Source organism: Schistocerca piceifrons, chromosome 2, assembly GCF_021461385.2.
Source record: "Schistocerca piceifrons isolate TAMUIC-IGC-003096 chromosome 2, iqSchPice1.1, whole genome shotgun sequence".
Lineage (NCBI taxonomy): Eukaryota > Metazoa > Arthropoda > Insecta > Orthoptera > Acrididae > Schistocerca > Schistocerca piceifrons.
Window position 1 is genome coordinate 511395082 of NC_060139.1, and position 25974 is coordinate 511421055.

The 25974-nt window shown below is 42.6% G+C and overlaps 1 protein-coding gene across 1 annotated transcript in view; it reads right to left on the reverse strand.

The window, feature by feature from the left end:
• Positions 1–6929: 6929 nt before the first annotated feature.
• Positions 6930–25974, reverse strand: part of LOC124775526 (alpha-amylase 2-like) — a 35934-nt gene continuing 16889 nt past the window's right edge. Inside the window, exons 4-11 of the mRNA XM_047250358.1 lie at positions 23724–23839; positions 23036–23163; positions 22826–22948; positions 18369–18490; positions 12077–12293; positions 9460–9578; positions 9220–9375; positions 6930–7079 (exon numbers count right to left, since the gene is read on the reverse strand). Of these exons, the coding sequence (XP_047106314.1) occupies positions 7065–7079; positions 9220–9375; positions 9460–9578; positions 12077–12293; positions 18369–18490; positions 22826–22948; positions 23036–23163; positions 23724–23839 (996 nt within the window). The 3' untranslated portion in view covers positions 6930–7064. The remainder of the gene's footprint in view (positions 7080–9219; positions 9376–9459; positions 9579–12076; positions 12294–18368; positions 18491–22825; positions 22949–23035; positions 23164–23723; positions 23840–25974) is intronic.

A 25974-nucleotide genomic window follows, 5' to 3' on the forward strand; every position in this document is an offset into this window, starting at 1 on the left:
GCTTGGAATGACATGGGGTTTTACTAGAACCAAAAAAATACAAAAGTTTAAAAAATGTCCGAGAGATGGCGCTTCATCTGATCAGAATAGCAATAATTACCATAACAAAGTAAGACAATGCACAGATTATGTTCTTTACAGGAATTTCTCAATATGTCAATAGCTGTAGTCGAGGAATAATGTTGTGAACAAGCACTGTAAAGCATGTCCGGAGTTATGGTGAGGCATTGGCGTCGAATGTTGTCTTTCAGCATCCCTTGAGGTGACGGTCGATCACGATACTCTTGCGACTTCATGTAACCCCAAAGGCAATAATCGCACGCACTGAGGTCTAGTTACCTGGGAGGCCAGGCATGACGAAAGTGGCGGCTGAGCACGCGATCATCACCAAACGACGCGCGCAATATGGGGTGGAGAGTCATCCTGCACAAACATCGTACGTTCCAGCAGGTGTTTATCAGCCAGGCTGGGGATGATGCGGTTCTGTAACGTATCGGCATACCGCTCACCAGTCACGGTAGCAGTCACTGACGTTTTGCTGCCCAGCGCCATCTTTCGGACATTTTTTGAACTTTTTTTTTCGTTCTAAAAAACCCCATGTCATTCCAAGCATGTGTGCCAATTTTTATCTCACTATCTACATTATTCCGTGGTTTATTACGTTTTCAAATTTATACTGACTTCTTGGTCACCCGGTTTTTATATATATATATATATATATATATATATATATATATATATGTGTGTGTGTGTGTGTGTGTGTGTGTGTGTGTGTGTTTGTGTGTGAGTGGGTGGATGGGTGGGTGAGGGTGTGAGTTTGGGTGTGTGTGGTTTGTGGTATGTGTTTCATGAGAGGATTTAGGGACCATACAAAATGACACGCTCTCTTTTCCTTTTTTCGTTGGCTATTGTGAAAGCCTATTATTAACTTCTTCTTATATTTTCTGATCCTCACTCCATATCATCTTGGGGTCGGCACAGCAATTATTGGACATGGCAGTTTTAGCGGTAAATGGTGGCCTAATATCCTTCCTGTCACCAGCCCTTCCTGTCCCGTGGGACAGAATTTGTGTACCCCGTCTGTGTCCAGTGTTATCCCATGTGAAAGTGTGACAACGTTTTTAAATATTGGCCGCTGGGATAACTGAGGTGGCACGTGGGTACCAGCCTGGTATTCACCTGGTCGAATCTCAGTAACCGCCTAGAAACCACATCCAGGCTGGCCGGCACACCAGCCTTTGTCGTTTATTTGCTGAGCGGATTCATCTGGAGAAGGCACGCCTTCCCGAACCCCGTGAACGGCAAGCAAACGGGTGCGGTGTGGAAGCCGATCATTAATCTGTTTCTGGAGATTATAAAAATGCACATTTAATGTTCTTGTAAAACAAACAAATGCCATATAAATATTGATGACAGCTCTTTCTCTCTACTTTTCCCTAATATTTTTCAGCTTTCACTTCGATTTTATGCGACAGGTGTGCACATTTAAGCAGAAGGAAATTGCGGTGTGTATACTTACTGAAACTTTCGTTCTGTGTACTGAAGATTTATTAGCACTGGGTAAAGCAGTAAACATTGTCAAGCTAATATAATGCTAGCGCTTGAAATATGTCCAACATAATACGTGAAGATTCTTAGTGTGGGCACGTGTGAAATAGCGTCTTTATCTTCCCCCATGAGTGTTTGACAAAAGTGATTTGACTGATATGTTTATCTACCGAAGTTTTTATTCTTTTTCAAACAACACTATTGTCTCCTTCAAAGTAGTTCCCTTCAGCAGTCAAACACAGGCGGAGTCGTTGTTCCCAGGCCTAGTAGCAGCGCTGGAAGGCTTCAATGTTTAACATTCTTTTGAATGTTCTACGTAGTGACGTCCTTTTATGAGGTTTTTCAATTTCGGAATAAGAAAGAAGTCCGAAAGACTCAGATCAGGCGGGGGTTCTGAAACAACACGAATGCCGTTTGAGGTCAAAAATTCCGCGATGGAAGTGGCTATGTGACATGGGGGCTTGTCATGATGCAGCATCCACTTATCGGCAATGCCCGGATCTCATTCTATACACTCTTTTCCTCAGTCTTTCGATTCTTTATAAAACACTTGGTTGACAGTTTATCCTGGAGGAACAAATTCCTTATGTGTGATACACCTACTGTTGAAAAAGCAAATGGGCGTTGTTTTGAACCTCGATTTGCTCGTTCGAACTATTTTAGGTCGAGGAAAATTTTCAACGTGCCACTTCTTACGGTGCCGCATTGTCTCAGGACCGTACTCAGAAATCCAGGATACATATCATTTGTGATCACACGACTGAAACATTCGTGGGCACTGGCAGTCCTCTCAAGAAGATGAAAGCACACGTTTCTTCGATTGTTCTTCTCAGTTGCGAGGTTTTTCGGCACCATTTTGGCTCATACATTCCTCATGTGGAGAGTTTTTGTCAAAATTTGATCTACAGCAGGAGAATTATAGTTTAACAGGTCACCCATCATCTTTATTGTTAAATGTCGGTCGTATCACACAAGAGCACCCACATTTTTGACGTTTTCGTCGATTTTCGAAATTGGGGGTCTCTCTGAGCGATGTTCATCTTCGACGTGTTTCGGCCTTCCAAAAATGAGTTTTGAACGAAAAGAACGTTTGATCTTGATACGGAATGTTCCCCATTGACCTGTTTCAACTTTTCAGAGCTCACACTATCACACTATCAGATTCCCCAAGTTTAATACAAAATTTGGTAGTATAAAGTTGCTCTAAATTCCACTGGTCCAATTTCGTAGCACACAACAAACACACAACTTCATTGATGGGGCTCTCAAAAGTCGCGTGGTAGCTGTACGGAGCTGAAACTCCGACTGTGCATCTGGGAGGGATGAACACACCGGTCTACATAAGTGGAACAACACGGCGTTGAGCGATTGCTCGTAGTGTTGAAGATCTCATTACTTTTCTCACACGTCTCGCACGACTGAATTCAGAAATCGCTTAAATAATCATTAAAAGTTTCTTCTCCAGTGAAATTAAACCACTTGCGATCAACAACGGAATGGTATAGGTTCCCTCTAATTTATAGTAGCCTGTCCTCAAATTTGTGCGATACGACATATTCTTAAAAATTGTGCAGCGTACTGTACCTTTTTGAAAGCCATATTTTTTTATGTGCTCATGAACAAGTCATATTGAGAATACTGAAGGCATTTCTCTGTGGCTTTAATTCTGTGGATTTCAATGAGCAGCCTCCTGTGGTGTATACTGGTACAAGGACAAGTAAATTTCATGATTGAACTGTATGTTAGACACCACAAAGCGCCCTTTCCTTTCCTTTTGGATCTGTGTTTCAGTACAGAAAATCTGCTGTGAACATCTAGCATACTTTTTGCTGGTTTACTTTTAAATATTTCGTTAATTCATATTTCAAGTGCTACAGAGCCAATTCCATAATGTAAAATAGCTCTACTTTTAACTGCTGATAAGCATATTATTTATACGAATGTAATCAATGATGAAATGTCTGCAAAAACTTAAATTTGAAAGGTCTGATTTTTATTACAGTGAAATAATGTCAGCAACATACACCAATTCAGTGGCAGAGATGTATGCATAGATGGAAGATGAAGGACAAACGCAGTAGAAGAGGGGGGCGGGAGGGGGGTTGAGGATGGGCAGTGGGCGAGGTCATCAATTCCAATATATCACCGTTCTGTCGGCATTTTAACTTCGCGCTTTTTGTTAACTTTTTGAAACCTTACCAAGGAGAACGCATAAGTCGTGGCACGGAGCAGCTATATGAACACCAAAATAATGCATTTCAGGGTTTGCTTCCATTTTAACTTGAATGGACGACCATTTGTGAACGTGGGCGCAGTGCATGTGCACGGGGAATGTGTGCGTGCGTGCGTGTGTGTGCGTGTGTGTGTGTGTGTGTGTGTGTGTGTGTGTGTGTGTGTGAGTGAGTGAGTGAGTGAGTGTGTGTATGTGTTCATGACGTGCCCAAGTAACTCGATTTTACGCTACATATGGTCAGTTGTCTATAAGACAGTCGGCTGACGTCGCCTCGATTCCAGGATACTGGGAGACTGTAGAATATTTTTGAAGTGTATGGAACCCATATCAAATAGGACTAACCAGAGACATTTTGAGTGTGCAAAGAAGGATAGCACGAGCGGTGACAGATTTGAATGATCGCGGGAGTATGTGACTGAGATAATGGAAAATCTGAAGTTGTAGATTCTTGAAGATTGGCTCTGACTGTCCCACGAAAGCCTTCTAACAAAATACGAAGAAGTGGAGATGTTTTCCAGCCCCATACGTATCGCTAGCGCAGGGTTTGTGACGACGAAATTAGACTAATTACAGCACGCATACAGACATTTAAGTTTTTTTTACTGCACTCTATACGCAACTGGAACGGAACGAAACCTTGACATGTGGTACCATCCTAAGTACACTCCGCCAAGCATGTCACACTGATTTTCAGAGTGTGTATGAAGATGCATATGCCTATGTCATAGGCCTTACGGTTTCACATACATCTGAATAATTAGGTCATTTTCCACTCCGTTTCCTCTCCCATTATCTATCGTCCTTTACCTCAATACCACATTCCCCTCCATTAACCACCCCTGCATCTTACGGAAGTGTAAGATACAAGGAAAATCTGAGAAAAATATCGCTATTGGTGGCGTGGTACAAGCCGTCCTGATCTCCTACTGCACAAAGGTCAAGGCTAAGTCAGATAATTTTAAGTCCAAGATAATTATTCGTCATTTACTCAGGAAAAGCGAAAGTTATCGATGACGAAAGGCTTTATTTTCCTCTGCATTTTGAAAGGAAGGAAGAAATTTTGATGTTTGACGTCCAGAGGACGATGAAGTCGATAGAAAAGGAGCACAAAGTCGAATTGTTTTAAGACAGTATACTTTTCACAGGTAGCATCTCGGCGTTTGTCATGAGATATGCGGGCGAGTCAGTAGAAACTTAAATCTGGTTCGCTGATAGGGGATTTTTGAGGATCAAATGGCTCAAATGGCTCAAATGGCTCTGAGCACTATGGGACTTAACATCTACGGTCATCAATCCCCTAGAACTTAGAACTACTTAAACCTAACTAACCTAAGGACATCACACAACACCCAGCCATCACGAGGCAGAGAAAATCCCTGACCCCGCCGGGAATCGAACCCGGGAACCTGGGCGTGGGAAGCGAGAACGCTACCGCACGACCACGAGATGCGGGCTTTTGAGGATCGATTATGTACATCATCGTAAGAGAATTCATTGTTTTTTGAGTCATCTCGGTTTCATAACACTAAATTCTCGCAAATTTTAAAAAAGCATAGTTATCTGCTTTCCTGCTCAAAATGTTTTCTTTCTCATTATTTCATATCATTCATAGCGGTTTGTTCTCCTACCTGACTTCAATAGATTGTTTGTGCAATTTTTAAAAGGAAAAATTCAAAAGAAATCTAAGTGACCAGGGCCGTGTCCTTCTGGATTTCGAACTCGAAACTGTGTGTTATGTGCAACAGTCTTTTGATAAAATCCTAAGGTCTTCAGTGACAAATTTTACTTCATTAGTGTTAACGCAAACTGCAAATGATAGAGCGAAAGACATAAAAGATAACTTTCTTTTAACTGTGTTGTAATGTTTCTATTTTTTGGCAGTATGTATGTGTGGTGTGCGTACTGTAAGACCTTCAGTACACACGCCATCAGATTATTTGACTTGTCGCTCTAACGAAGTAGGCGAGTGTCAGCAATGTGTCTTATCATGGCGTGTTTATCTTCTGCCGTTAGGTCAGACGATAGAAATGCCACTTGCACGCTTAGAGTAGCAGATTGACGGTGACCAACTTTAAACAGAACTTGATTAATTTTCACACACATTTATTAAAATAATAACAAGCATAAAAATTACTTAACTTGGTTCTGGATGCTATTTAAAATTGACAATCTGAAGTTCCCTTAGAATTGGTATGTTAGTCTTATTCTCACATATCTCTGATACTTGACAAAAGTGTCTATACATTTATCTTCATGGCTATGTACAGGATTATGGTAATCTGATTAGGCGCAGACTGAAACTTGACTATAGACTGGTACACTAATGCAGACTGGTACAGACTGGTGCAGACAAATGCAGACTGACTAATCGGAGGTCTGTACACTCGTTATAATACCTCGCGCATTCATGCATCACTGCGCGAGTGTGATCCGCGAGGACAAAAGGTTCTACGTTAGCAGCAAGCTCTTTGGCTGCGTTACATATTAATACGCGGATCAGCGGAAGCAGAATTTGGTCTGTCTCTATGGCTGTGCCATCTCATAGTGCGGAGACGGATGAGCGCTGCGCCTGCGCTGTTATGCTTAGCGGGGCGCGCTCTAGTGGGAAAGTTGTGTACGCGCTGACTACGCGGAACTATGTACACAACAGTATGTTGTCCAGATTTACCTTTTTATTTTAAAGAGATAAGGATTATTGTATAACATTTTGAACATTATTAGGTACTCAACTACACCGATACGACTGCAGTGGAACAGACGGTAATATTAAGATCTTTGCAATTACCTATTGACTACTGTAAATAAGAGGTAAGCCGTATTAACGAAGAAACTAAATATTGATTTTTGGTTCAAGAAATAAATTTGCTGATGGTGGTTGGTGAATCGATCATATTCTTGCTTATCTGTGAATTTGGGTAAGTGAACGTAGATATTTAACACCGTCACAGGTGCCATATCGCTGCCAACAAGGGGAAGTATTACATCGTGTTTCCAAGACTGCAGTTTCAAGCTTTCAAAACCCGATCTGCATTATTCAGTATTTAGGTAAATGACCACTGACAAACATGTAAGGAGAAATAGAAATTAAAATGATTGGTGATAAGAAACTTTAATTTGGATAGTTTGAAAATAGAAAAACTGTGCATTACAAAGTTGTCTATTTGCCATCATTTTTCACAACGAAGATTCACAACATTTATCAAAAAGAGATGGAATGAATCCAGAAGACAGAGTGATGTCGTTGGTGGTGCTGATTTTTGAAGTCCCCAGTATACAACTGTGCTCAACCGATCTTCGCCTGTAAAGAGGAAAACATTTATTAGTTTTATAAAATGTTACCAAAATATATTAAATAATTATTTTGCATACGTAAATAAATTATTTACAACGCCTAATAAACTTTGTGTCATGCATAATATCCAAAAATCTCCAGTAATGTGTGAAACCGGCAAGTGTAACTTATGCACAGGGCGGCCTACTTATTTTCCATCAAACGGGAATGATCTTACAGCTCTAAACACCGTTATGTGATTGGTTAAATGACTGCAACTTACGAGCTTGGATGTTGTGTTACGTACATTTTACGTGGTTACAATGAAACAAACTGTGGCTTTTTCATAACCCACATGTACTTGTACTGCACCTTTGTTATAGGTTTTACGAGAGTTCCATTAATGCACCAACAATCGCTTTTGGAAGGGTTTTCCGTTGGTAATTTATTATCAGCAGTACTGATAGAGATTTTTCTTTCTAACGCGTATTCATTGTTCTAGTACCTTTTCATTGTAAGTTCATTAAGTGTCCACGCTGAAATCCGACTATCATAACAGCCTATATCGCATAAAATTAAGGTGATCTGTAATCTTTTTCGGTCGCCATATCATTTTATAAAGTATTTTAAGTGTTCTCACACATAATGGTAATATTAATTATTTACTTTACACATTACATTCATTTAGAAGCAGCTTTAGAATTGGTTGAACCGTTTGTATTCTTTAAGTTTTTTAGATAGAGAGAAAATGTATAATATTTGTCGACAATATCTTTAACGGATTTCAAGCCACGTTTTCTCCCCTTAGGTGGCTCTGTTTCTTCGTCAGCGACAACGTCTACTGACTGTTTGCCATTTTCATAACGGAATACCAATAACATGTTTTACCTTTATACGATTAGCTTTCCATCGCCACAGGCTACGTTACATTTTATTTCATTGTCTAAAATAATTACTATTATTTGAGTGTTTATTTCGCTGACATTAATGACCAATCTTGTCTGTGTACAGTGTAATATTAGATGTGAACGGCATTTCTAAAAGGATCTATGGGGGGCCCGAAAGCTCCGAACCTGCCCTGTAAGATAAACAACACATATTTAAACATGACCATAGTTAGTTGTTCGTGATTTTTGTGTCTTCTACCAACAAGCGATATCTTGGCTTCTTTTTCTTACTTAAATATTATTTTTCTGATTGTAATATTCAGACAATTTTGAATTCCACGGGTACTACATAGATTTTATATAGAGATTTAATACCAACATTTGTCTTGAAAAGTAGAAACATGACAGCATCAGTAATTAATGATGTTGGTAGACGAGTATCTCCGCTTAAATCAGAAATAAAACACCGTGTATGAAGAAGCGTTATAGAGATACATGGAATGTAACAAAGAATATGATGGAAGCAAATACACGACTACTATGAACTGTTCTGCTACTTTGGTGGCTTATGAAAATGATACTTAACAAAAAAAGCGGCAGCAGCGTTAATTAAGGCTGAGGTCTTTCAGCAAACACATTTCTTTTGCTTACATATCACCCAAATAATTAAAGAAGAAATGTTGAAAATGTAGGTAAATGTTTGTGCATAGCTGCTGGTAAATCCTTCGGGATGTGAAAAAAAAAGTTCAAATGCGTGTGAAATCTTATGGGACTTAACTGTTATGGTCATCAGTCCCTAAGCTTACACACTACTTAACCTAAAGTATCCCAAGGACAAACACACACACCCATACCCGAGGGAGGACTCGAACCTCCGCCGCGACCAGCCGCACAGTCCATGACTGTAGCGCCTGAGACCGCTCGGCTATCGGAATGTGAGGTCATGGTCCAAGAAACTCTTCGGTTCCTGACGTTTCGTCCATGAGTGCGCTGGACATCCTCAGAGTTGGCAAGACTCAGCGGAGGAGCGCCTCTGAGGATGTCCAGCGCAGTCCTGGACGAAACTTCAGGAACAGAACAGTTTCTTGGACCACGACCTCCCATCCCGAAAGGTTTACCAACAGCTATGTCATCTGGTCGTGAAAGCCTTCAAATTTATGTGCCTCAACACATCTTTGCAAGACGTGTTTTCACCTTATGGGTTCCATAAATTTTACCGGTGATGTTTACTTGGTCCGCATATGATTTGGAATTTGTCCGCTGCAGGTTGTCGCACTTACCCCGGTGTGAATAGCGACCATGCCGTCATCGGCAGACGTGAGGATCTCGATGTAGGCCGTGCCGTCGCTGTTGACAGTGATGGTGGAGCCGGTGCAGCTGTTGCCGTTCACGTTACCAGATATAACGTCACAGTACGTGCCACCTGGTAGACCAGTCTGCCGAAAGAGAACTTATGTAATCCTTGTTTTCTTTTTGCGTATTGCAGTCTCAAAACACTACAAGGGAAATGTAGAACTCACCTGTAAGGTCTGCTTCAGATCGGCGCTAGCTTCGTTGTTGATCGCGATGAAAGCAACGTTTCCTCGCGAGAAGGCGATCTGGTAGTTACCATTGTCCCACCAGTTGGCCATGGCGGTGGCTGTGGACGTCATTATAGTAATTAGCTTGTATGACAACTGGCATATAAGTGATGTAGATTTGGTGGGAAATTTGTTGTGAATGTGAGTGGAGTTAAACGACACATATATCACTGATCATCCATATCAACGGAACATGGTGTGATACTGATGTAAATGTGAGAAAGGTTAGGTAAAATAGTATTAGCAATAAAATCATTTAAAATCGATTAAACATCTGTGCGGCTTTGAAAACTTTCATGATATAATGTGGACTTACAGCTGTCTAAAATTTTTGAATAACCATAACAGCAGTTCAGTGCATTATGTTTGCACATCACGAACTGAATAATAATAACTTAATCAAAAATATTACAGAATTTGTTATGAAAGAAGTGATCGTATACTGAAACAAATATGTTTCATGAAGAACAATATGATCAAAAAATAATAACCACGTCCTTAACATATTTTTAAATTCCATCTGTTGAGGATTAACGTGCTGACAAAATCATTCACTTGATACGACACTCACTTTAATGAACACAAAATATGTGCACGTGGTACTTCCGTAAAAAGATGATGTTTTTATCAGTAGAACAAAACTAGTCAGAATAAATACCTCTGACAATATTCGGGTTACGAATAGGGGCACAGATGACAGAAAAAAAGGGAAGCCAGCAGAACTTTGAGTCACCTATGTTTGATAAATAACTTTCTAAAGACAAGACCGCATAAATATTTCTTGATTTTCGACAACCGGATTCGAAAGACTTTGCTGTCATCTTCAGGTCTTAAATATTTTGTTTCAAAATGTGTTCATCGTGAGATGGAACCTCGCAGTAAATTGTCATGTTAGTAGACAAAAGATAGCACATGGTACAAAACTTTGTCGGAAATAAAACATTTATAGTCAAAAGGTACCTAGTGCACATGGCCATGTCCCTATATGTAGCGCACACATGTGATGTTTACGTCATAAATGTCACAACATACAAATGTACAGCAGCACAACTGTTTACGGTAACTTGACATCCATTCAGTGACGATCCACCTTAGATGATGTATATGGCACCTGAAGATCAAAGCGAAGTCTGTTGAAACCTGTTGCTGAAAATAAAGAAATAGTCAGGCGACCTAGACTTTAAAAAGTCTTTTACCAAGTAAAACAGATTTCTGCTTTCACTTCTCAATATGAGAAATTTCAACCTATATTTGACATCTAAACCTCACAAACTCACAGAGAGATACACAGAGTTAAGTGAATGCCTTTAGAAAAAGTATCAAAATTCAGGAAATGAGATTTACCTGTAATTAATAGCAGACACAGCGAAAAATTTGATGGAATTACGAACCAGACATTATAAATTTCTCGTTGCAGACGAGGAACCCATTACCACAGGAAAGGTCGCTCGACCACTATGTAGCATGTTCGATTCCTAGTGGCCAGTGAGACGGAGGTACACTTGTTGGAGTGGGACATTAATTCAACAGCACCTTTTCATGGAATAACCCTAATGAAGGCACTGGTTTCATCCTCGCCTTCATTTCCGTATACATCTATGCTAATACAAATGGACATCATTGGGACTTCAGAATGTGATAAACAACCATAACTCGGAGGAAGGCAACGGCAAGCTATACCTGCAAGGACGCTCTGCAGTACAAGAGAATGGCATTCCAGCGCCGTCTCAAATGCTATAGACTCTAGCTGACATAAATTTTTCGGCCGATGTGAGTCTATAATATAATTGTGACTGAATATAAATTGTGTAGTTCATTTTACTGAAAAATAGACTCAATGGAGAGACAAGCAAAGCAAAACAATGCCGGTCCTGACAGGAAAATTGGTACCGACCGACCGCCGTGTCATCCGTCAAAGGCGTTACTGGATGCACCATGGAGGGAGGTGTAGTCAGGACGCCCATCTTCCGCCACTTGTCGGCTTTCTTGCCCCTGAAGCCGTTAGTTCTCACTCAGCTAGGTCCTTCATTGGCTTCACGAGGCTGAGTGTATCCAGTGCCAGTCCTACCACTAAGGAAAAATCCTTCTTAGCACCATGAATCAGACCTGGCTCCACCGCATAGTAGCCAGACATGATGACCACTTATATGGGGAGGTGGATGGAGAGAAAAAACAATCCAGATTATGTTGCTTTACTGAAGCAACCAGTAATAAAGGAGTCAACACAAATACCTGGCTTCAGAACCAATACATTTCACAGTCACTTTTGTATTCAGAACTGAGAGTTTAATGGGAGAGTAGGTAAATAGCTCTGGCGCCAGTTACAAGAAATAGCAGAGCCAGATATCACTGTACTTCCGTTTGGTGACTCTTAATTTCGAGAGTCACTACACTTACCAATGGCTCTCTAAAGAAGTCCGTTTCTTCTCAACTTTTATTCGACTGTAAGATGTACCCTTGGGTTCATGGTCAAGTCTTAGTATCCTCGACTACCATTTTCAGGAATTTAAGCAGACAGAATAAACCTATTTTCAGTCGTAAAGAAAGTTTCACTCACTTCCAGCAACGTTCCTGAAGCCGACCATGTTGTAGATCTGCCTCCAGCGGTGTTCGCACACCCACGGTCTCGCGCAGGAGTCGTCAGAGTTGATGGTGGGAGAGATGATGTTGTTGCTGCTGTCCTGTGGAGGTCCGTCGTCGGAGCTGCTGAATTCGTAGCTGGACATCACTCGCGGGTAGCCGAAAGGCCATGCCAGCATAAATGCGACGGCCATCTGAAAAAGGAGAGAAAGCACTATAAATAACAAAGTATGCACAGACTAATTGAGAAGTTTCATTTCACTCTGTATGCACTTGAAATGGATTGGGCCCAGTGAAATTAATAACAATGAGAATCCGGAGAAACAATCGATCGAAATATGAACTCAAAACAATATTACAGGCCATAGCAGAAATCACACGTGGTTTCTCGAGACACTTCTTTGATTGAACTTCGTTGGTTCACAGTTTCTCGTTTAGATAGTAAATTAAAATTCATTTCTTCCAGTAGACAGTATTATTTTGGTTTTCATTTATGGGTGCAGAGACTGATCATTGCTGTATAAGCTTACTCGTTTTGGTAATGTAGCAATATGTGTTGGAGAAAAATGTTAGATTCCATCAAACTAGCACGTAATAAGTAAGGTGCTCTTCTGTTGTTGCAGTTGTTGCCTGCAATTCGAAGACTTGCTTTGATACAGGTTCATATTTTAGTCTATATAGTATTTTATCGACCCTCAGCAATTGTAATCGTATGTAACGAAATAATAAGCAACCAGGTGCAGAAAGGAAATTTAATTTACTTATCGGTTTCGGGCACTTAGTGCTCCTCTTAAGAAGGTTATATCTGTCTCATTATTTGCAAATGTTAACGATAAGATGCATACAGCAAAATGCAATGGTCATGTGCTTCATAGCGTCAGTACAAAATCAGTGTAAAGAAGTGAAACAACAAGTGCCAATAAAGAAATTAAATTTCTTTCATGCAACTGGTTGCTTATTATTTCGTTATATGATAGTCTATCCTGCGCAATCATCTCCACCTCAAAATTATCGCAGTCTATTTACAATTCAGGGTGCTTTCTGATTTGAAGCGTTCGCCTCCATCGATAATTAGTAGCACCCCTCTCCCACACACACGCACACAGACACACACAGACTCACACAGACTTCCTTCAGTTATGAAACTGACGCTTGCTTGATGCCTCAGGACGCGTCCTGTCAAAAGTTCCCTTCTTTTAGTCAAGTATTTTCAACATCCTTTTTTGAGTCTTCAGTTTCAGACTGGTTTCATGTAGCCCAGCACGAATTCCTCTCCTGTTCTAACCTTTTCATCTTAGAGTATCAAATTGTAATATATTGTGTATACTACAGTCTCTGTATTTCTCTACAGTTCTTACCCTCCTCACCTCCCTCTAGTATCACGGAATTATTCCCTAGTGCCTTAACACTTATCTTAACATACTGTCTCTTTTTCTTGTCAATGCTTTCTACGTGCTCCTCGCCTTGCTGAATCTGCGAAGAACCTCGTCATTTCTTATCAGTCCACTTAATTTTCAACATTTTTTCTGCAGCACCACTTCTCGAATGCCTCTACTGTCTTCTGTTCTGGTTTTTCCTCTGTTCATGATACTGTACCGTACACTTCTGTATTGTATACGTACATTCTCAAAAACTTCTTCCTCAAATTAAGGTCAATATTTGATACTAGCAGACTTCTCTTGACCAGGATCGCCCTTTATGCCTGTGCTAATCTGCTTTACGTCCTTCTTGCTCGTCCTACATAGTTGTTTTGCTTCCAATGTAGCACAATTAGTTAAACGACTTTGATTTCATGACGTTAAGTTTCTCGATATTTTTATTTCTAGACATGTGATCACGATGGACAGCAATGCGTATTCTGCAAAGTGCTGCCATGCTGGCCATACGGTTGCTTTTGTGGAAGCACGTTCCATTTCCCCATTAGGGTCGTTGGTACGTGTAGTGTGTCACCCCAACACATCCCACAAGTGCTCGAGGATTTAAGTCGGTGGAACTGGACGGCCAATCCATTCACGGTATATCCTCCAACTGCGCTGTCGGACACAGTCATCCATAAAAATGCTTTTACGGCAGAATTCTCTCATGAAATAATGCCCATGGGGAAGGAGAACAGTAACAACGGCATTGACCAGTGAGCGTATCGTGTTCAAAGATTATGGTCAATATTCTCTTGTATGGTTAAATGGCGAAATGTGGGAAGACGTAATGCCGCCATTTCATTCGTCCTCTCTTTCACAAACCAGCTAATGTCATTCCCTCTAGTACCTAGGTCACCTTTCCTTATTGTGCATATTTAAAGTAAGAGTACGGTAATTAACATGTAATCTTCTAATACGTATACAGATGTTTCCCGTACGTACATATTTTGACGTCGCTATTCGACGCATGGTGTTCTGCCAGCCCGTCACGATTGTGAGAAGACGTTGTTGCAATTACGAGATATACCAGTTTCGACCAAATTTTCGTTTCAAAATTTCTCTATTGTGTGGTGCAAGAAGGAGAGCTATCAAAACGACCAATTCAGAATAACACAGTGAATGGACTTGTCGACGTCGAGTGTTTGGAGCAAGAACCAGACATGTCCAGGGCTTGCTTAGTTAGTGCACCAAACAGTAGTCGGATTCTGGAATGTGATTTGCATGGAAGAAGTTCACTGTGGTCGATATTACACAAAATGTATTTTTCAAGTTCTTCTGCCGCCCAAAACAGCTGTTTCGGTCTAATATTAAGAGTGCTGGTGTTTACCGTCCCAAAGTACAGTTTCTTTGAGTAGTCCACTTCACACAAGCATGTCGTTCGCTGTACGGCGTCATTACCAAAACTTATTATATTTCGTCATTCAGAAAGCCTCAATCACATCGTCTTATCGTGAGGAAAAGCTATAAATATCCTCTGCTTGATAAATATGATAAACATAAAGGCGCCATGAGGTTGGCCATCAAGTACGTGCTGACATCAGACACGTAATTTTATCGTAAGGTCGAATGTGAGAGAACTGGTACGAATGCCACGTATGGTTCATCAGAAGGGAAAGAGCTATGAACTTATTGTCTTTCCACACGTATGACTCTTATTACGGAATCCATTTTCTGTAACTCTCAGATCCCTCATTATATTTATTGTTTTTAGACATCATATTCAAATAACTTAGGTGTTTGGTGAAAAAGCGAGAGTAAATCTTTTTTTTTTTTTCCTTTTCTTTAATTCAATAAATGATTCCCGTCTTTGCATCACTTTCCACTTAAGCTCGGTGAGAGTTTACGTTCATTTTTTATGCTTCCTTAGCTCAAGAGGATTTAATGTTTATTCCAAGAATAATAGACATTATTAACGTTTTAGTATAACTTTCCTGGACGTCTTCCTGGGCCAGTCTTGACGATTTCGTATTTCGTTTTAACCTTATGTTACTGAGGCCTGCATCGACTGACTAATGCGGCTTTCACTGTATAATAATTTTTATACCGCACCGTTAGCTTAATATCACTGAGTGTCAGTATCAGATACATTCGCATACATTCATGTAACAAAAATTGTTTCGTTATTACCTCTTGATAATCTGAAGATGCGGCAAACGTGCGAGGTGTATCATTAGCAACAAAGCGTTTTGCGTCCGACACTGTTTTTTATAGTCTTTGTTTGGTTATTTAATAAGCTATTACGGTGTGTTGCTGGCCTCAATAAAGGTTGGGAAAAGGCAAGACCGATTAATACACGTTTTCCAATTTGTGAACAGTTTTTTCGTGCTTTACTCGAAAGTGTGTAAACGTGACTTATCTGGTTTTTGCACCAATTCCTCAATCTAGGAACGATTATTGAGCTCTGCTCATCAGTCTGGGACGCACACAACGTCGGATTCAGGGATGAGTTAGAGGAGATACGCACAAAGTGTCACATTTTCTCACTTGTTTAAAAAGCGGGCAGCAGTTACGGAGATGCTCACCAGACTCCGGTGAGAGGCGCTGCATGCGAGGTACTGTGTATCGCGGAATGGTTTGCTGTTCAAATTTCAAGATCGTGCATTCAAGGAAGAGTCATGCAAGATGTTACTTCCTTCCACATGTGTCTCCCGAGAGGACAAGAAAATCAGGGAAACTAGAGATCAAAGAGTAATTGGGGATTGTGCGGAAAAACTGGCTAACACTCTAATGTAAAATCTTAGAGATAAGTGTTGCCATCTGTCGCTGGGAACGGGAACTATCGAAATTGACATTAGTCTCACCCCTAAAAAGCACATTATGATATTTACGGGTGAGACCAATGTCAATTTTGATAGTTCCCGTACCCAGTAACAGAGCTTTTACGTTTCAGGGTTCATATGGTTCAAATGGCTCTAAGCACTATGGGACTTAACATCTGAGGTCATCAGTCCCCTAGACTTAGAACTACTTAAACCAAGCTGTCCTACGAACATCACACACATCCATGCCCGAGCTAGGATTCGAATCTGCACTGCAGCAGCAGCGCGTTTCCGGACTGAAGCGCCTAGAACCGCACGGCCACAGCGGCCGGCCCTCGTTTCAGGGTTAGCCCGTTTTTCCGTGCTTGTCTTCAATTGAACACCATTTGTGAATAGTGTAGGAAGCACCTTCGTGAGGTATCGGAAGTATCCTCTGCCACACACCATGAAGCGGCTTGAAGATTATACAAGGTCCAGTCACGTTAATGTGACCACTGTCTATGTTCGACGTCAACGTGCAATAACCACACACAGACAGCAAGTTGTAGCACTAGCAGTGGAGGGTATATAAGACGTCTCTGGGGGATGCGGGAAATAATGCAGTTGTCACTCGGAAACGGAGCTATTTATCTGACTTCCAAAAGTTCATGATAATTGGCTTTCGGGCCGAGGATGAAAGGACTTCCGAAACTGCTAAGTTTGTAAACTGTTCCCTACCCAAAATCGGCACCGAGCCAATACCGGCCACACGTAATGGGATGAACGATGGCTTAGTAGATGTGTATGGGCGAATAGATGTGCAACTGTCGAGCAGCTGACCACCCATGTGAAGCAAGGAACTAGCAACGGTGTCCCTTAACGAGCATTCAGCGAGCATTGCTGCGTATGGGTCTCTACAGCAAGCGCCTGGTTCAGACATCCATACTGAATGTTGTTCATTAGCGACGAAGGCTGAAGTTTACACTGCAGTACAGCAACAGGACAACGACGGAATGGCGGCAGGTGGCTTTTACAGATGATTCTCGTTTTTTGCTTCATCAGACGGATAGTGTGTACGTCGTGAAACTGCTTGCAAACACCCTGCGACAACCGTCGGAACCGTGCAGTCCGGAGGAAAGAACGGTATGGTCTGGGGAATGCTTTAGTGGCATTCTCTGGCCAATACAGTCATTCTAGAAGGCACAATGGATCAACACAAGCATGCATCTGTTGTAGGAGACCATGGACATCCTTACATGGAGTTCTTTTTTCTTCGGCTCTGTGGTATGTAGCAGCAGGACAACGAAAAGTGTCACACAACTCGCATTGGATGTGCATGGTTCGAAGAGCACCGGGATGATTTTACTGTACTCTCCTGGCGCTCCAAACTCCCCGGATTTAAACCCAATAGAGAATCCTTGAACCACCTCTATCGGGCTGTTGGAGCCATTGATCCTCAACGGAGAAACATAGCGCAGCTGGCCACGACTCCACATCCCTGTGGTTACCTCCCACAACCTCACTGACTCCCTTCCTATATGTGACGCAGAGATCTGTGCTGCAAAATGTGGTTATTCAGACTTTTGACAGGTGGTGACATTAATATGACTGAACAGTGTATATGTAGATGTGCAAATAGAATTTTTCAGCAACTGTAGATCCCACTCATGATCATTCGTCTAATTAACCACCAATAAAACCGAAGTAATCTGTTTGTCGTAATCTATAGTACTAGTTGAACAAATCAACTCTGCTCCTGAAGCCAGTTATGACTTCAGTCGAATTATGTATCAGTGCCTCACACCCGCTAGGAAACACATTCCTCGTTCTATACGTCACACTGTTTTGAAAGTGTTCAATATAATGGAACAGAAGGCTTTACTAAATCAGTCAGCGCTGTCCTCTCTTGCGAAAGAATGAGCTTTTGCACGAAATCACTTAAGGTAAAACAGAGACTAGAATTGCAACAATTACAGAGAAGTTATTATAAGGTGCCACCAGCCGTACGTGATTTTAATCAGATGCAAGCAAACATATGAACAGTTAGACACATTGAAAGATCACAGCGATAATACCGAAGAAAGTTCAGTTAGGAGTGAGCGGAATGTCTTACCTTGTAAAGCTTCGGCTCCTGGAAAGTAAGGACGTTACCACCGCCTCCGTGGCCCCTCTGGTTGTCGTGGTTGTCAATGAAAACCAGTGCGTTGTTCCCGTTGACCATGCCCCATTCCTCACCTGAAACATGTATATTCCTCTTTCAACAGTCAGACAGAGAGCGAACTAATGATTTTAGACAACATTATTGGAAGCGTAAAGGTCTACACGAAATTAACAAGAGGTAACAAGTCTTGAGAGACGAAATGCTTTTTCAAATATTAATTTCAACAGTACCGGTTTCAGTCTTGACGCTCATCATCATAGCATTACATGTTACTTAGGTGTGTGAAGAGAAGTCAAGTGCAGCAAGAACATATGTCAAGAGACACATTTGTCGAACGAGCAATCAAGACCGAACACGTTGCCATTAGAGTAAAATAGTTTAAAAAATATTTTTGGCATCAAGTGTGATTATTTCGTGTAGGGATACAACTTTACTGTAGGTGCTATGTATGGACTCTAAATGCAGAGAGTGTAGGAAGACATAATGAAGATCTATTTCATCTTTTTAAACTTTCAGAAAAATTAGGATTCAACTTTAATATTTATCATGGAGTTAGCTAATCAATGTAAATAGAATGGTTATAATTAAACTTCCGCTACTTGAGCCATTGCAAACGGAAAACTAATTACCGCATGGGTAGCCAACTTTGTATGAATGATGTTCAGACTGAGCGCTGCGTGATTTGCATTGTTAGTGATGGTAGTGGCATGACTTGCCGTGAGGTACCGCCACTGGTATGGCGTAGTAATGAAACACGAGCATCAGTGTGCATTGCAGTTGCAGACAGTCAACATCCGTCTGCACAGGGTCAGCAGGGCTTTATTCGGAAAGCTGTATTATCAGTGCTGATTCTCTTCGTGAGTACTGACGTATTAAAGGAAAACCAGACGTCCTCTCTCCTCAATTAGGTGCAAGAACACGGTTCAGTACTTCGAATTAACTGGCAATTTGGTAGTCTCCAGTACTTGGGGCAGTTGCCCCCCTCCGACGTCAACACTCCCATCACAGCACAAGACATTAAACTTCTCCTCCAGTCCAAACGCAACACGGCCCCTGGTCACGACTGTGTCACCTACCGTCACCTTCGAGAAAGCCCCTTTTCCTTCCTAACTGTCCTCGCCCATCTCTATAATGTCATCCTCTCTACTGGCTTCTACCCTGACCTGTGGAAGACCTCCCGCGTCCTCCTCTTCCTCAAACCCAACAAACCCCCTTCTGCCCCCTCTTCCTATCGTCCCATCTGCCTCACCTCCGTCTTCAGTAAGGTCCTTGAATCCATCCTCTCCCACCGTATCCATCGGCACCTTGCTCAACACCACCTCCTCCCCCTTACCCAGTGTGGCTTCCGACCCTCCTTCTCTGCTGACGACCAACTCCTCAACCTTGTTCACCTTCTGTCCCTCCAGCTCAACTCCCGTCGCTCCGCCATTTTTGTTTCCCTTGACCTCCAAAATGCCTATGACCGTGTATGGCATCCCGGTCTCCTCTTTAAACTCCAAACCTACGCCCTGCCTATCAATTTTGTCCGTCTGGTCGCTTCCTTCCTCTCGCACCGTCCTTCCTATGTCACCCTCCACAACACCAACTCCCGTATCTTTTATCCCACGGCTGGCGTCCCCCAGGGTTCTGTCCTCTCCCCTCTCCTTCATCTCTTGTATACAGCTGATATGCCCAAGCCACCCCCACCAGTTCACCTTCTCCAATATGCTGATGACACCGCCTTCCTGGCTCTCTATCCTACCCTTCAACGGTCTCAACGTACCCTCCAAACCCACCTTAACCAGTTCACCACTTGGTGTAACCAGTGGCTCCTCCGTCTCAACCCCTCCAAAACCCAGGCAATCATCATAGGCCGTACCACTCGCTCCTTTCGCCTCCAAGATTTCTACCTCACCCTTTATGGTCGTCCTATCCAACTCACCCCCACCCTGAAATATCTTGGCCTCACCCTTGACCGACACCTCACCTGGACCCCTCATCTCCTGACCATCCAGCAGAAAGCCCATTCCCACCTCCGCCTGCTGAAACTCCTGTCCGGCCGGACATGGGGATTGCATCCTTCTACCATCCTCCACACCTACAAATCCCTCATCCGTCCTATCCTCTGTTGTGCCAGCGTCGCCTGGATGTCCGCCCCCACCCGCTTTTACAAGGCTCTCCAAATCCTTGAACGCCATGCGCTCCGCCTTGCCTTCTGTATCCGCCTTCCTTCCCCCACACGGCTCCTGTATGAACTGATCCCCTTCCCCCACCTCCTCTTGTTCCTTAAACATCTCCGCATCCTTTACATTGTTCGCAGGGTTGATCCCCCCCACCCTCTGGTTTCCTCCTTCCTCTCCACCCCCCGCCCGTTGCCGCGCCTCTATCGCTGTATCCCTCCCTCTCTCCACCTCCACACCCTCCATCTCCTTCATCAGGGCAATTTCCAACGCCTCCCCCTCCCGGATGACGAACTTCGCCGTGACATATACCCTTCCTTCCAACTATAACCCGGCCTTGTTCCCCCCCCCTCCCCAGGGCCCCCTTCTCCTCTTTCCTCCTTCTCCCAGAGCGGATTTTCCTCCATCCCCCCCTCCCCTGAGACCCTGCACCCCCTACTTGCCTCTCTCCTTCCCACATCCCTCCCTACCTGGCCCTCTTCTGAGCGCCCCCCATTCCCCTCCCCCATCTCTTCCCCTCCCTCCCTTCTTCAGGTCTCCCTCATCTCCTTGAACATGGCAGATCCTCTGTATTGATCATCATCAGTGTGCCACGTCAGTGTTGTGTTTCGTGCTGTTTCTCGTGTGCGTCAAGAGGTGTGATTTTAATTGTGTACTGCCTTGAGGTTCACCGTCAGTGTTACGTTGTGTGCTCTGCCATCCGTCAACACCTTTATGCTCCAGTCATACTGTGCCTTGTGTTCTTTTAATCGTCGCAGTGTGTGGCTTTTTGTGTGTGCTAATTTTAAACAGTTTTTTATCTCCATTTTACAGTCACCCCGTTTTTTTGTATATTGCCTTCCCTGATGTTCTCCCTTTTTTATATCTATGTTCGCCTTCTTCTCTCCTCTGCTGTTTTTAAATGTGTTCTATTGTTTTGTTCTATGTCTTTCGGCTGAAGAGCAGCGCATATGCTGCTGCCAGCCCGCCCCGATGGGGAACTGAAATACAATAAAGAGAAAAAAAAAAAATGGCAATTTGGGAATTGCTCGTGGGAGAGGCCGACGGCCAATTGCGCCACACAGTGTTGAAGAAATTAGTGTTGCCACGGCCGAGAATGCTGGACACAATGAGCCATCTCCAAGCAGTGCACTAGCTGTGTCACAACAGCTGGACGTTCCATGGTCCAACGTTCGAAAAGTACTGCGAACAATTGCAAACAGGTGTCCGTACAAGTTTCACATTCATCATCAACTGTTGTCACGTGATGCGGACATTCGAGTAGACTTTGGTCTTATGTTTTTTCCCGGACTTGAAGTAGACGACATTTGGCCTTGGAACACTGTGGAGTGATGGAGCACGCTTTATTTGTTAATTCTCTTCAGCATGTGCTCACAGAAGTTTGCACAAAGTTTCATTATCCTACAATCATTCGTTTTTAATTGGAGTCCTCAGCAGTATCAAAATTTAATTATAATTGCGTCTGATTTGTGGTAATACGAAATAAATGTTGCTCAGTGCCTAATCGAGACGAGCTACTTTTCTCGTAATATCACCGTACTACGTTATATGGCAGGTTAACATGACCTTTATGCTGGGCCGTCAGGTAGCTTAACGCTATAATCCAGAGCACTCAGTATAAATATATTTGTTTTCCTGACTCCAACCACTCCTGCATCGTTTCTGCGTGACATGAAACTGACATCCTCCCTTTTTGTAAAACTTAAGTTTTACGCTATTCCAGATTTGTGCTCAGTGGGTAAAAACAGTTTCAAATATGCTAAAATGTGTCTTTTTACTCAGCCTCACTGCACCCAGCTATCAAACTCAGTATCTCACAGCGTCATGGTAGCTCATTTAGTGTTTTTCACACTGATGAAATTATTTTTCGGTAATATACTGATTTTGCCGGCTGGAGTGACTGAGCGGTTCAAGGCGCTACACTCTGGAACCGCGCGGCCGCTACGGTCGCAGGTTCGAATCCTGCCTCGGCCATGGATTTGTGTGACGTCCTTAGGTTAGTTAGGTTTCAGTAGTTCTAAGTTCTAGGGGACTGATGACCTCAGCAGTTAAGTCCCCTAGTGCTCAGAGCCTTTTTTTTTTTTTTTAACCAACACTTGCACCTAATTTAAATAAAACGCTTACTAACTAGGAGAAAATTTCAATGATTGATCTTCAACTGTCTGGATGCGTTTCTTTCTCAGAGACGAAAGTTACGAAGTTCTAATAAAAACTTCTGAACAACTGAGATTTTAGCGCTTTCTTAATTACCAAAGTTGACAAGCCACTTCATTTGGTTGTTCCTCCTAAAGCAGTTTGAGAGCGACGATCCATACGTAAATTCACACACTCTTCCCATGCCGATATATTCAGTTTTCTTCACAGCTTCGGTTCCTAGAAAGTAAGAGTACTGATAAGTATCGAAACATTACACTTTGCTAAACCGAGGAAAAATGCCTTAAATAACGCTTATCTACCCACCTGGGTCAATAACTTCCTGGAAGATGAGTGGCCTCTTGCCACTACCAAAGTAGTTGCTGTTGAGATCGTTCAAAGCGCCATAGATCAATGCGAGGTTGTCCGGCCACATGTGCTTCGCTGCATCAATCCTGCAAGGGAGTAACAAATATTTTATTGAACAACTACGCGTAACCAGAGCGAGTAGATATTTCACGTACCATTAAAGAAGTAAAATCCTACCGCGAAACTGATTTCTTCGGTTGTAATATAACAACTACGCATTCAAAATATTTGACGTGGCACTCCACTACTGGTTTTTCAGAAGTAATATATTCTTACGGGAAAATCTATTGAGCATTAGAAAGTAATGAAGTTCTAAGTTAGTGACAGGAGATGGTTAAACGGAACAGTAGAAAAAACGTAATATGATTATAGAAAAAATTATAACATTTTCTAGTTTTTCGTAACTCGTTCGCTTAACTGTGGGCGCTGAAACTGAATTGTCTTCCATTTCAACGAACATTATTTGTTCTTTCTGCTATAATCAGGACGACAAAAATGTAATTTTTTGGTGAGCATCTTCGTACATAGATAGCTACATTACATCGTTGTTAGTGGAACTTGGAAATATTCAAGTAAGCTACAGCAGCCGGAATTTCGAATAGAATCACGTAGAAAATTTCTTGTGCTATGTCAGTTTTTAAATTACCTAAAACCAGCGACGCCAATATTTATCAGGCTGTTCATGTAGTCCGCAATCTTCCCACGTACGTATTCTGACCCATCATTCAGATCCTGAAGTCCAGACAGTTCACAATTGCGAACCTGCAAAAGATGTAAATGAAACTTATTTGCTATTATGTTTCCATTCCTTCAATACTGTATTGTCACTGAGTTTGGAAAATTTCTCTCTCTCTCCTCTCTCTCTCTCTCTCTCTCTCTCTCTCTCTCTCTCTCTCTCTCTCTTATCTTTCATATTGAGAGGAGGAATATTTTCAAAAGACATTTTGTAGAAACTGTTGTTGCTGAAGAACGTTCTTGCTGTAACAAAACGACTTGTATGTTGAAGATTACATTGTACGATATCCTTGCGCTGTACCGAATAAGTGCGATTTCGCTGCAGCTTAGTGAAGGGTGAAGGAAGGGAAGTGTAGCACTGATAGTAACTAGTATTTCTCAACTTGCAGCCAAACGTATTCCCAATGACTACTATCTACAAACCCATCAAGCTCAATGCTCGAAATATATACATCAAAAAAAAGTTTTGCACCACCCCGGTTCCCAGAACTCTTCAAGATAGGCGTTGACTGAGGACATTGTATTACAGACATAGTCCCATTGACTGTTCAGAGATGTCACTAAACCCGCCTAAACATGTAATCACCCATGACTGCATAGCGCCTATTAGAGGGAGGGGGTCCGCCAGTCATTCCACCACGGTACACGGCTCATGTTGTCTGTAATTCAATCATGCCTAGACGGTCAATACCGCGGTTCGATCGCGTCCGCAATGGTACTTTGCACCAGGAAGGGGCCTCAACAAGGGAATTGTCCAGGCGTCTCGGAGTGAACAAAAGCTATGTCGTTCGGACATGGAGGAGATATAGAGAGACAGGAACAGTCAATGACATGCCCCGCTCCGGCCTCCCAAGGGCTACTACACTACTGCAATGGATGATGGATACCTACGGATTATGGCTCGGAGGAACCCTGACAACAACGCCAACATGTTGAATAATGCTTTTCGTGCAGCCACAGATCGTCGTGTTACGACTTAATAGGCTTCGTGATGCGCAACTTCTCTCCCGACGTCCATGGCGAAGTCCTTCTTTGCAACCACGACACCATGCAGCGCGATACAGATGGGTCCAACAGCATGCCGAATCGACAGCTAAGAATTGGCATCACTTTCGCTTCACCGATGAGTGTCGCATATGCCTTCGACCAGAAAATCGTTGGAGACGTGTTTGGAAACAACCCGGTCAGGCTGAACGCCTTAGACACAGTGTTCAGCGAGTGCAGCAAGGTGAACGTTCACTGATGTTTTGGGGTGGCATTATTTGGGATCGATGTACACCACTGGTGGTCATGGAAGGCACCGTAATGGCTGACCGATACGTGAATGCCATCCTGCGACCGATGGTGCAACACTATCGGCAGCATATTGTCGAGGTATTCGTCTTTCTGGACGACAGTTCGCTCTCCCACCGAGCGCATCTTGTAAATAAATTCCTTCAGGATAGCGACATCGCTCGACTAGAGTAGCCAGCATGTTCTCCAGACATGAACCCTATTGATTTTGCCTGGGGCAGACTGAAGAGGACTCCTTATGGACGACGTGAACTACCAACCACTCTGAGGGATCTACGCCGAATCGTCATTGAGGAGTGGGACACTCAGGGCCAATAGTGTCTTGATAAGCTTGTGGATAGTATGCCACGACGAATACAGACATGCATCAATGCAAGAGGACGTGCTACTATTAGAGGTACCGATGTGTACAGCAATCTGGACCACCGCCTCTGAAGGTCTCGCTGTATGGTGGTACAACATGCAATGTGTGGTTTTCATTAGCAATAAAAAGGTCGGCAATGATATTTATGTTGACCTGTATTCCAATTTTCTGTACAGGTCCCGGAACTCTCGAAACCGAGGTGATGCAAAACTTTTTCCTGTTTGTGTATTACCGCATGTGCTTATCTCAGTATTAAATTATTTGTCGTCATCTTTTTCATGTTATGTCAATCAAAGTCTCCGTTTGTAATACTACGGCAAGTCAAGAGAACTGTATTTGTCATAGGTCCACTAACCCGCTTTGAGTATTCGCCATCTTTATATCGACGACCCTATTCGTCAAGAACCCCGAGGTTTTACAATTATGAAGGTTGTGCCACTACCCGGAGGAGCAAATGAACTGTTCATGTACAGCCATCTTAAGAGGTATTTATATGTAACGCATT